The following is an 11,549-nucleotide window of genomic DNA, read 5'->3' as shown; positions in this document are numbered from 1 at the left end:
TGGGAGGTCTGAGGGAGGAGAAAATGGTGTGAGAGCATAAATGCACGAGGAAACGACAGTGCATTCTGCTCCTCCCGCAGTCATACGGTTTCCAGCTGCACATTCGCTCTGCAGATGTGACCCAGACATAGGGCAGACAAGGTCCGATTTACATGATTGTCAAGCATGTTGCCATGCAATTGGCACTGACCCTGACAACGACAGGGTTAAATGATCTGACCGACTGCTGTCAATCTCAAACAGAGCAAAGTCACTACAAAGGTGACAGGGAAGTGGGAGGCTGCAGGGTCGATCCTGACCCACCGTGTGCCAACTTAGCAAGTCCTACTACAGCCATGGCTCAAGCTTATCACACGGTTTAATGTGACACACACAGTGCAGCTAGTGCATGAAAAGAAAAAGGACCCAATCATGAGCTGTGGTGCAACGCGGGGAAGAGCCCTGGTGCTGGAGCTGCATCCCGTGCAAGCATCTCACAAAAATCCTATCAAGGTTGGGCAAGTGTCTTCACATCAGTGAAGGCTACCAGAATGCAGGCTTCTAGGGGAGTTCAGCATCTCTCTGATTTCTACCAGGATCAGCTCTGCTTCTGACAGACCGTGCAATGCAAAGGTGACTTGAAATCATCTTCACTCCCCAACCTGCAGGGCCTGCTTTTGCATCCTTTCCTCCTGAGGAGGCACTCCTGTCCTGAGCCAAGTGACTTTGTCTCTTTGAAATTTAACAGGAATTTTGACACTGATGTGAATGGGAGAGGGACTGGCAGCGGCCAATCTCTAGGCAAACCCATGGATCAGATTTAAGTACCAGATCATTTAGAGTAAACCAGAGCAAGCTAGAGAAGCTGGTGAAGACACCCAGCTCCAAAACTAGCACAAAGACAGGGCAAAACCAACCTCTGGGATTACAAGCCAGCAATGGGGCTTAGAGCTGAGCTTGGAGGCCCTGTCAAAGGCAGGGTTCCTCACTGCAGACCTCTCACTGAATTGTCCCGTGGGTAAAACCACAGGGCATCCACAATGTATGGAAAGAAACTGCAGACAACCTCCTACAAGGTCCTGGGGAAAGCCTCTTTGTAAGCCTTCTCCTTCCTGCGCACAGTCACACAGACCCAAGGGGCAATTGAGGCCTGCATGCATACCCAAGTGCCCTTGTCCTCCACCGGGGAGAGACACCCCAGCACTGCCTAAGCCCCACATTTGGGTCCCCACAGCCTGCTCTGCAGCCTTTGGAGCTATATAACAGATAATGGCAGCTGCTACAGCCCTTCACTGTTCTTCTCTCTCTCTTCCGCAGTGCACAAAACATTATTACTATTTTCAAACTCTCCAAATAAAACCAGTTTCTTGCCATACACAATCCACATCGCAGTCGCATCTATATTAACAATACTTCACAATAAATACTAATAGGTGACCGTTTAAAGGTTATTCTGAACTCGTACAAGATTCTCTTCTGAACTTGCTCCAGGTCAAATCCCACCTGCCTTGCTAAGAAAAGCCCTTCACAGGCACCGCAGTGACTATTTGCCTGGTTAGAGATACGGCCAAGAGTTTAGGCAGCCACTTCTCTGCATCTCTGGGTTTCCTCTAGCTCTGAACAGAGGGCTGATGTCAGAAGCAAGAGCCTTCTTCTATGCAGGCTGAGGCAGAAATTGGGATTGATCTGCTACGGCCAATCTCATATTCCAAGGTCTTTCTCCGAAGTTCAGAGTGTCCATCCCTACAAGCTGAGTCAATAAGCACCCAAGGAGCTTAAATGGCAGCAGCGCTGCCAAGATATGAAATTCTGAGGTTAAATCTAAGGATTATCTATGCAGCTACTACTCTGGTAACCAGCTGAACTGAAGTCAATGGGAGTTTTACCTAAGTAAAGGGAAAATCAGATCCAGTTAGGTCACAAGGACATGGCCAAAGACTGTAGAGAACTGAAGATTCATTGGCAGTGTGGCATACTTTGTTTCCCACCCTAAATCCTTTTCAAATACATCCTTGCTCTCTCCCATATTCAATGCTACTTCTTGGTTCAAGCTCCAAACTCAGGCCTGCAACTCAGACATGATGCTGTACCCCACTTCTAGGAGCACATCCTTCTCCACTAGGCCCTACTGAGATTTCTTTGTCCCTTACTCCCACTTCCACGCACACTCACATGGCAGCATCCACTCAGGCTGCCCACCACTGCCAAATATACTGCTCCTGAGACTGACTCAGAGGCTTGCTGCGGGTGGAGAGACACGTGGTGTGCTTCTAAGCACTGCCCATATCTCACCTGAAGGAGTCAGTGGGATGCGGAGATATGGGAAGTGTCAAATCTAAGGGACAGAGAATATTTTGCATTAGTCAGCATAAGTGATGGCTTATGGTGACGTTTCTTAGCTCACAGAACAACTAGGTGAAGGGAGATGGAGGCTGTGTTCAATTCACCTCACTAAGAAGGGTTTCTCGCCAGCGGGAAAACAGATACTTGGGGCATCATTCAAAATTAACATTTCTCAGGTGAATTGAAGCATCAGCCAGATGATGCCTGTATGAGCTTTTTGGGTCCAGACAATTCCTCCCATCTCCTTTTCAGGTCTATTCACTTCTAGGTTATTCAAAACTCTAGGGCTTTTGCAGCCCTCAGCTATTTGACCTTCACCTACCTGGCCTTTGGGAAAGCCAGGGAGATGGGCCCAAAGTCAAAATCCTCACCAGAAGAGAGGTGACGTGGAGATTCAGTCTCCCCCCATTCAGACTCAGTACATGGGAACGCTTTTGCTGGTGAACCGCATAGGTCTCTTGTAAGGGAGGGCCCCTGCATGGCCAGAGATGCCAGTCAGACAGGTTTGTGGCTGACACTGGCTTATTTTCTGCTGGTCAGAAATCACTTCCAGGTCTCTGCAAATTCTTACTCTTGACTGTGATATTTCAGTGTTTCACACCCATTCATTCTGACTTCCCATGACTCCTCCTTTAATAGCTGCATGAAGAGGCTTCTGTGAATCACTCTCTATTTTGATGAATAAACCAAAGAACACGCGCCGGTATTTTCAGCATCGTGGCTGAGGCCTGATTCTGCCAGGCTCCCTCGTCAGTGCCTCGCTTTGCTGAACGCCACCCCCAGGACTCTCGGGGAGGAAGAGGAAGGGAAAGAATCAGGTCTGCAGTGATTAGTGCACCAGATCCGAGATAATCTCAACCACCCTAGCACAGTTCGTGGAACTACAAAGTGCAAATCCAGAGAACAAGAATAAACTTTGCTCTCACTTCCTTTCACTGGTTTGGGTTTACCGAAAAGCAGCATTTTATCTAATTAATTTATTTTCAAATAACAATAAAATAGTATAGCACTATGGCCAGTAATAGTAGGGCTTCAGGAAAATGCCCTGGACAATGCAGCTCTCCTGCTCCTTGCAGGTAGCCCACTTTACCACCCCGAGGAGACCACGTATTGCACCTTCAAAGCAGTGACAAATGCTTTGTTTCCTTGCTAACTATGAAAGAGCAGCTGTTAATGTGGTTTTTGCTGGCCTTGCCTTGAACTCTTTTCTCCCAGAAAAGTAGCCCTAAGGATGGAAACATGTCACATAGGTCTTGGTCATCTCCTGGAGCGCTCCGGAGAGTGGCAGCACAACCCAGTGACCGCCTCCTCCACCCCCATGACCGTGGTGAAACACAGTGCTCTACTCCACAGGGAAAAGGAGCATGTGTCCACGTGCAACTTCCAGAGCAGAGGACGGGGACTGGCCCTGACCCACGCAGCCCAATCCCCCAACTTCAGACCCAGAGCAAAATGTGACCAAGAGCGTGGCCATTTAAATGGCCTTGACCAAATGGTGATATCAGCTATCGAAACAGGTTTCTTTTCCAGTAGCTTCCCATTACAAATTTAATACCTAGCTGAAAAGACACTGTTGTCCCTCAGTTTAATTTCTCTAAAAAATATATTGCAGGCCAGCCTCTGATCTTGCTTATGCAGATGTAAATCTGGAGTAAATTTATTTACTGGGCTTCATAGTGTTCTCAACTTCATTAAACATGAAGGTGCTGCTAATTGCTGTTACCATTGCCTCAGAGGTGTATCTTGCCACTCTATATCCTCCAGTGGCAATGCTGCCAGAATTTTTTTCAACATAGTGTAAAAGCAAAGCTCCTGAATAAGTGGGGCTAATTGCAGACCATGGTTGGCATTGACTTTTGGGAAAGGCGCCTATACACACCTGATGTGGAAAAGTGGTGCATAGAGTGGAGGAGCTACCATCCAACACAGCATCCCAGGCTCTCTTAATCTGACCACTCATTATCGTCCAGTTCTGAGTCATCGTCAGACTCACTGTACTCCACTGCAATCCGGCGGGAGAGGATCGTAGCCACGTCATTGCCCACAGGCTCTTTCTTGGCCTCTTGCTCCCACTGCTCCTGGACTTTCCGGAGCTGAATTCCTGCAATAGAAAATGTGGAAAATGTTTAGGGATAACATGTCCATTGCCTACGAGTGCGTGCAACCGTACTGAACTAGCAGCCACCTAGGTTAAAAGTGCTGGCTGAGATAGGAAGGACGGCAAACTCCTACTGGAGGGATACACGTGATTATAAAGCTGCAAGCCTCCTCCATTCAACCTGAAGGTTTGCAGTAAGCAGGAAGGGAAAATAGAAGACTTGTTGCTGATTATATCATCAGCTACAAACTGAAAGGAGGCCAGTGCATATGGGAGATCTGCTGGACCTCCTTGTGGTACTCTGTACAGTCTCCAGCGATGGATTTCTCCACATTCCCAGCAAAGAATATGTTTCAATGTGAGCAGTGGTGTTTCGTGACATTCACGTTTGCTCAGCTACAGGCTCTCTCTCCTGCTTCTCCCACCTACAAATAATTTCTGTGTCCTTGGAGGGTCCATCTCCACATTCCCTCTGCCATCAGCCCCATGGCTATAACTCACCCCTGCGGATAGCAGCAAGCAGGTCGCTCCTGGCGTCGCTCATGGGGATCAGTGGGATCTGCGGTTTCCGAGGCTCCACGGTGACGGCCGGGGGCGAAGCCGAGTGAGCTGGTGAGGCAGCGACGGCAGGGGGACCCGGTGGAGGTGGAGGGGGCGCAACAGGGGGCCCCATGGGGCCAGTCTGCGGTGGGGAAGCAGAGTAGGGGCAGGGCGGAGCGGGAGGTGGCGAGGGCGCATAGGAGGGGTGAGCCGTGGAGGGCCCCGCGCCGGGTGCCAGGGCGGGGGGCGCTGAGATGGGGCTGTCGAAGGCAGTCTGAGCAGAGGGGATGACGGGCGGTGGGGGTGGAGGAGCCGGCGGCACGAAGTATTCTGCCATCGGCATCTGCTGCTGGCTGCAACGGGAGGACCAAAAGCACATCAATAGCACAAGCAAGACCTTCTGCTAAAGGCAGCCAGGAACCCCACCTCTATGGGCCAAACTGTTGCCTTGGTTTGCTTTTGACCCGTATGTAAGCTCTACCTCAGGGTTTACAGCCCTAGGGAATGGACATGGGGAAGGCTGCCAACAGACAAGACTACGGGACACATGGTGGAGGAAAGCCAGCCAATGTCCTGGAGAAAAACATTCGCCTCCAACCGCCTTACCCATAACTCCTATAGGATAAGAGTTGGCCAGGGTAAAGCGCTCCACTCAGCTGTACCTCAGCTGTGTTCGGATAACATGAAGCTATCTGAAAGAGTGCTCCTGGTTGATTTGGCCCCAGCTCTCATGGCACTGACAGACCCTATCAGCAGTTTTGAACCATGCCACCTGCAGAGGAGGCCTTGAGCCGGTGCTGGGAGCTGCATCTAGCACGTCCTACTGCTGCAGCACTGCCGTGAGCCCAAACTGTCTCATGGTGCCCTAGGAGGAACGGGTCAGCCTCCCACAAAACACCTTCCTGAGTGGCTGCTGGGTTTGCTGGCACTGTGAGCAGAGCACTGGCGGGACTGGGAAGACAGCCTACGTGTTTCACATTAGGATGGCTGAGGGACGGGCACTATCTTGCCGAACTTCCCTCCTAGGCCTGCCAACCTGTCAGCTTTGCAAATCACTGGCTGTTACTACATGGGGCAGGACAAGGCTCAGAATAAGAGAGGCAGGTTAAAGTCCATACCCATAATCCTTGACTAAGTGAGGTCTTGGTCCATTTAATATAGCTTCTGGAGGTTGTGGCATGTGGGGCTGCTGGATGCGGTTGAGGCTGTTCTGGCGGCTTCCTGCTGCTGAGGGCCTGTAGACATGTTCCTGGGTCTGGTTAGCCACTAGAACGACCTCCTTGTTGTCTGCCGCCAGGTGGGAGGCTGGAGTGAGCATCTGCTGCGCGGGGTGGTTAGGGCTGGCTGGATATGAGTGATCGGCTGCGTCAGATGCGTAAGATCTACGGCACACAAAACCACCAAAGGTTGTACTCCTGGATGGAAGGTAGGACGGGAGGGGAGATGTGGAGAGCTCAGGGCAATATGATGGCACCAGCTGGCATCTGGGGCCAGTGCAATGAAACACGGGGGGTAGCCACAAAAATACAGACATGCAAGAAAGCACTGAGACAGCAGAGGGTAGGAAGACACCAACAGAACTGGACTAGTCTCTCGCTGTTGCAAATCTGGGTTCACATTTTCCCATAGCTCCTAAAGGAAACATGCTCTGACCTTCTCTCCCTGCAGAAATCTCAACACCAATGCTGTACTAGGCTGGCTTCTGATGGCCATGACACTGCCCTGGGAGGCAGAGGGAAGAGTGCTACATATGAAACTCCACGGGTTTATGGCTTACTGCCCTAGCCTTTTTTGCTAGCCTATGAGCCGTTCCCTGCTAGGGACTACGTGTCCACCCAAAGACTGAGAAGAAAAAAGAAAGGTGAAGAAAAGCAAAGAAAATCCAGTAAACTAAATGTGTAATAGATAAAACCTGCCTATTATCTGGGGACAGTGATCCTTCCGATGATGCCATGTGATATGGGGATGGTGAGAACCTGTTATCCGGTCGAAACTCTTTATCATACGCCATCATGTTCCACTCCAGGCGCCGGTTACGGGCTTTCCTCACTTTCTTCACCTCCCGGGTGGAGTCTTCTACTAACCGCTGCTCCTAAGGGCAGATGAGCAAGCCTATTAGATACTTGCAGCTATGCAGGCCCAGAGCTGCACATGCTGCAGTGTGAGCTGCAAGAGGATGCTGTGTATCTGGACTTGGTAGGACCCATTCTATAAAGTGCTGGTCAGTGGATACAAGGAGCTGCATCAGGAACGGTCCTTGCCCAGACACTGAGGCCACAGGCACCACCAGACCTGCTCAGAACGTATTCTCTAGCCTGATGGGACAGGGCAGGAGTAGAGCAATAAGGCTGGGATGCGAGAGCCTAAAGCGCAGGCATGTCTGGGATAGATATCTCCAGTAGATATCAACTTTGCAAGCTATAATTGATTTATTGCTCTGGATACAACCCAGAGACCTACTACAGCCCAAGCAGGGATCAAATCTACCTGCAGATTTGGAAGCCTGGGTCAGACTGCTGACAAGCTGGAGGCACCAGAGAGCTACCTCTTCCCTGCCAACTTGAGCCTACACCTCACACAGAGGAACCTAGTGCATGTCAGGCAGGCCCTAGCCAGGTAAAATGGGAGAATAAGTGGGAACATCACATGTGAGGAAGGAGCACAGAAGAAAAGTGGTTTTGAACACATCCCCGGGCTCCTTAAATGCTCTGCAATGTATGCTTGTGTGAGGGGGCTCTGCTGATTTGAACAGAATCTCCAGATTTCCTCCCTCATATCTACTCAGAGCCCAATCTCTCCTAGCTTTTTTAGCCAGGGGTGTGCCAGGCAGTGTGCATGAGTCCAAGAGGAACACCTCAGGTGTGACCAGGTATCCAGGTCAGCTGGATATCCTGAGATTCAGCATTATGAGAAATTGGTGCAAGGAGCAAACCAGGGAGCTCCTCACAGAGGCCATTGCTGAGGCTCCTTCAAGCCTGGTCTGGTCACTAGGGAAACCCCAAACCTAGCATTTTTGGAGCTCCATTTCCATCTCAAGTCCTTCAGACCATAAGTAATGCAGAGGCAGCAATCCTCAGCACTAGTAAATGACCTTTCAGAGCCAGCATGGCCGCACAGGGTTTATGGGGACTGAGGCAACATGAGGACATCCTTACTTCAGGAGGGGGAGAGAGCCCAAGAGAAACTCCAAGTAGAACACATGAATTCACAGTTAGCCTAATTTCCAGTCCTACTGGGGATCCTCTTTTTGCCCTTTACCTTCTGTCTGCGCTTCTCCTTTCTCTTGTCTTCGGTTGCCTGCAACATCTTCTCTTTCCATAAGTTGAAGAAATAGGAGGGGTCGGTATAGAATTTGAGGCCATCCTTCTTGTCGTCCCTGGAGGTATTTGGGGAGGGATGAAGGGAGTTATTAGCCACCGGACGCAACCTCAGGGGAATTTCAGTGCTATCTAGAGCCGTGCACGGATGGATCCAGTACTTGGGAAACTTGGCAGCCCAGTCCCTCGCCCTTCCCACCTGCCAGCCCATAGCCCTCCCTGCTAGCCCTGTACTCCACTCTCTCTCACTTCATCTCCTGCAATGTGGCACAGCTCAGGCTTTACACACAGGCCACTGGCTCCGGTAAGAAGAGGGACATCACAGCGCACAGCATTTGAGCATTATGGGCTAAGCAGCTAATCCAGCAACCAAGGAGACCCCATCGTTTTCTGGAGAAGACCTTTGCCAGACCTGAAGAGTGGGGTTTGGATAGGATCAGGGCTGTAGGCTTTCAGGCACCCACGAATGTGTGGTTGCTCATTATACAATGGAGGCTGTAGCACAGCAACACGAGACAACGGTGAAAACAGCCTCTTAAAACTGCTTAAGCTTTAAGAGCAAATGGGTCGCACCTCCCTGATCACTTGCCTAGGTATGACCCTGTGGGTGCCCCACGGCTCCCTGTCACCGCCTTGCCGGAGCAAGCGCAGGCCAAAGGAGCACGGGGAAGCTGGGCAGGGCTGCCCCAGGAGCAATGCTGTGGCCTGGCCTTACCTGTACGGTGTGAGGATGTTGAGCGGTGGGGGCTTGTCGCACCGCTGGTACATCTCCATCACCGGGTTGGGAATGGAGTTGCGAGACACGACCTGCTGGTTCTGCACCGTCGAGCTCTTGAACGCTTTCCGCATGTTAATGTCCTGCAGTGAAACTGGGGGCACAGGAAGGAGACAGAGTCAGCATGGAGCCACGCACCACGGCTTCAGCACGGTGCCATGTCTGGGCCCCGCTTGCGGCTGCAGCACCAGCTCCTGATCCCAGCCCCAAGCCCTGAGTGCAGGGCTCCCACACACCGGGACCGTGCCTTGTGCATACAAGGGGAATTCTTCTGGCAGGGCACTGGCAAAGAAGACCTCCTGCAAGGTCCAGGAAGGAGGCTCTGAGCCCATCTTCCCAGAGGGCTGATGGCTGTGCTCTCCCAGGAGACACAGAGAAAACAAGACTCTGCAAGGTCTTGGGTTTTGCTGAGACCGGCAGTCGACTGGAAGGACTGTCTGACCTCCAGCTTTGAGATAGTCTCCAGCTAAGCAGGACTGTGGAAGAGGAAATGTTACCCGCCAGGTGCAAGTATCTTGTACTGCTGATGGATGGAGGATTTTTGGAGAGCTTGCTTGCTTGTTGCCCCTCTCCACCCTGGGCTAAGGGCTTGGTCCTGTGGGTTTCACAGCTCCCTCCCTCTGGCCAGGCAGAACCGAGGATGACACCCATTACTTTTAACCTGAACGTGTCCTTTCAAAATAGGTCCACAGACCGTGCAGGGCTCACATTGCCCATCTGAACGGGGATGCACTTTTCACTGCCTTCTCCTCTGCCTCCGTGGGGCAAAGTTAAAAACGAAATCGCTGCCCAGCATGGCCTTACCGGGCTGCCTGAGATCCACTCAGCAGCCTCACAGCTCCCTACCTTCCTCCACGGTGGAGTCCAGCTGCGTTACTTTGATCACCAGCAGGTCCACCCTCTCCTGCAGCGAGTTCATCCGCATGTAGAAACTGTTGGCTTCATTGAAGAGCTCCCCAAAGATGTCTTCGGCGTGTCTGCCTGCCGGGCCAAACGGGAAGGGGGGCACGGCATCAGCAAGGCTGGCGAGGCCGCTCCGGCGCAGCTCGCTGAGCCTCTCCCGCGCGCGCCAGGCACGAGCACAAGCCACGAGAGGCCCGACCTCCCCACCCTTTCCCAGTTGCATCTCCCAGTTCTTTTCTGCGAAGCTCAGTGCATTTCGGGGCGGGTTTTTTGTCCCGTGGGGGAGGTTTGGATAACGCCGCTTCCCTGAGCGTTGCTGACACCTGCAGGCTGCAGCTGAGAAACGGTTTTAAACACAACGCTGCTACCAGGGCAGCCTGAGCTATTTGGGCTTTCTTCCAAAAAAAACATAAATCGAAAGGTTCCCAAGAGCAAGGCGCTTTTGACAGAAGCGGCCCTCGGGGCTCTCGGTGCGGGAGCAACTGGCTTCGCCGGTTCGGTTTTGGTTCCCCTTTCCGCTGGAGGAGCCCATCGCGGGGCCCTGTGTGTGCGTGCGCGTGCACGGGTGTGCGCGTGCACGGGTGTGCGCTCACAGGCGTGCCGCGGCAGCTCCTGTGCAGGGAGAAACCCGGCCGCTTTGGCGCCCGCGTTGGCCCTGCCCTCCGCTGCCCTCGGCTCGCACCGGGTTTGCTTTTTGCCTTCCCGAGCAGCTTCACTCCGTCACGGATCCTCACCGAGGTCCAAACCGGCCCCGTGGCCAGCGTATCCGCAGCTCTCGCCCCCTACGTAACCCCCCCCCCCCGGTGAAACTCCCGCCGCGTCGGGCTCTCCAGAGGCTCGCGAGCTCCCGCCCGAGCTGCCCGCCGGCGCCGCTCGCCCTCCGGCCCGGCCCGGCCTCCGCGCGCTCCCGCACTTACTGAGGCTGCCCAGCTGCTTGATGATAGCGGCCAGCGTGCTGTTGGTGACGCACTCGAGCTCGCTGGTCACCCCCTCGGGCAGAGCCCCCCGGCACAGGTGCCGGGGCTCGATGTTCCTCTTCACCAGCGGCATCCCGGCGGCGAGCCCTCACCGGTGCCCTGCGCCGGCGGCGAGGAGGAAGCGGTCAGCGCCCGGCCTTCCCTTTCCCACGGAAAAACACCCCGGGGAGCAGCTCACCGCCCCGCGCGGCGCCCCGCTCCGGACCGAAGGACGGGCAGGGATGGAGGCGGCCGCGCGGCGGGCCGATGGGCTGCAAAGGCCGCTGCCATCCTCGGGGCTGTTATAGAAATATTATATACATACACACACGCACACACGCATGCACCCCCCCATCAGCAGAAAGGACAAAATACGGGGGCCCGCGGCCAGGGCGGGCAGCAGGACCAAGCAGCGGCGCTCCGAGCCGGTGCAGCCGAGCGCAACGCGGTGGCATTTTTCATGCGCGATCAGCAAAAACGAGCGTGGCGTCGCGCCGGCTTTTCCCAGCGCAGCAGCTCGTGAAGCGCTTTTGCAGCCGGCCGCCCGTCAGCCCGCGCTCGCGGCCGGCGGTGTCGCCAGGCTGCCGGGGCCGGACACCGACGCCGATGCCCTCCGGGATGGGTGGGCTCCTCCTCGC

General features: G+C 53.6%; 1 protein-coding gene across 1 annotated transcript; it reads right to left on the bottom strand.

The window, feature by feature from the left end:
• Nucleotides 1-4,222: 4,222 nt before the first annotated feature.
• On the bottom strand, nucleotides 4,223-11,005 carry LOC134145316 (actin-binding protein WASF3-like). The gene is made up of 8 exons (XM_062584701.1): nucleotides 10,869-11,005; nucleotides 9,899-10,029; nucleotides 8,993-9,146; nucleotides 8,219-8,336; nucleotides 6,877-7,052; nucleotides 6,079-6,342; nucleotides 4,922-5,313; nucleotides 4,223-4,423 (listed from the first exon to the last, which is right to left on the bottom strand). Exons 1-8 carry the CDS (start codon nucleotides 11,003-11,005, stop codon nucleotides 4,266-4,268), a joined length of 1,530 nt encoding a protein of 509 aa, XP_062440685.1. The 3' UTR covers nucleotides 4,223-4,265.
• Nucleotides 11,006-11,549: the final 544 nt, after the last annotated feature.

This window comes from Rhea pennata, chromosome 11 (genome assembly GCF_028389875.1).
Source record: "Rhea pennata isolate bPtePen1 chromosome 11, bPtePen1.pri, whole genome shotgun sequence".
Taxonomy (NCBI): domain Eukaryota; kingdom Metazoa; phylum Chordata; class Aves; order Rheiformes; family Rheidae; genus Rhea; species Rhea pennata.
The sequence above is the reverse complement of the archived record's forward strand: the minus strand, read 5'-3'. Positions and strand labels throughout refer to the sequence as shown.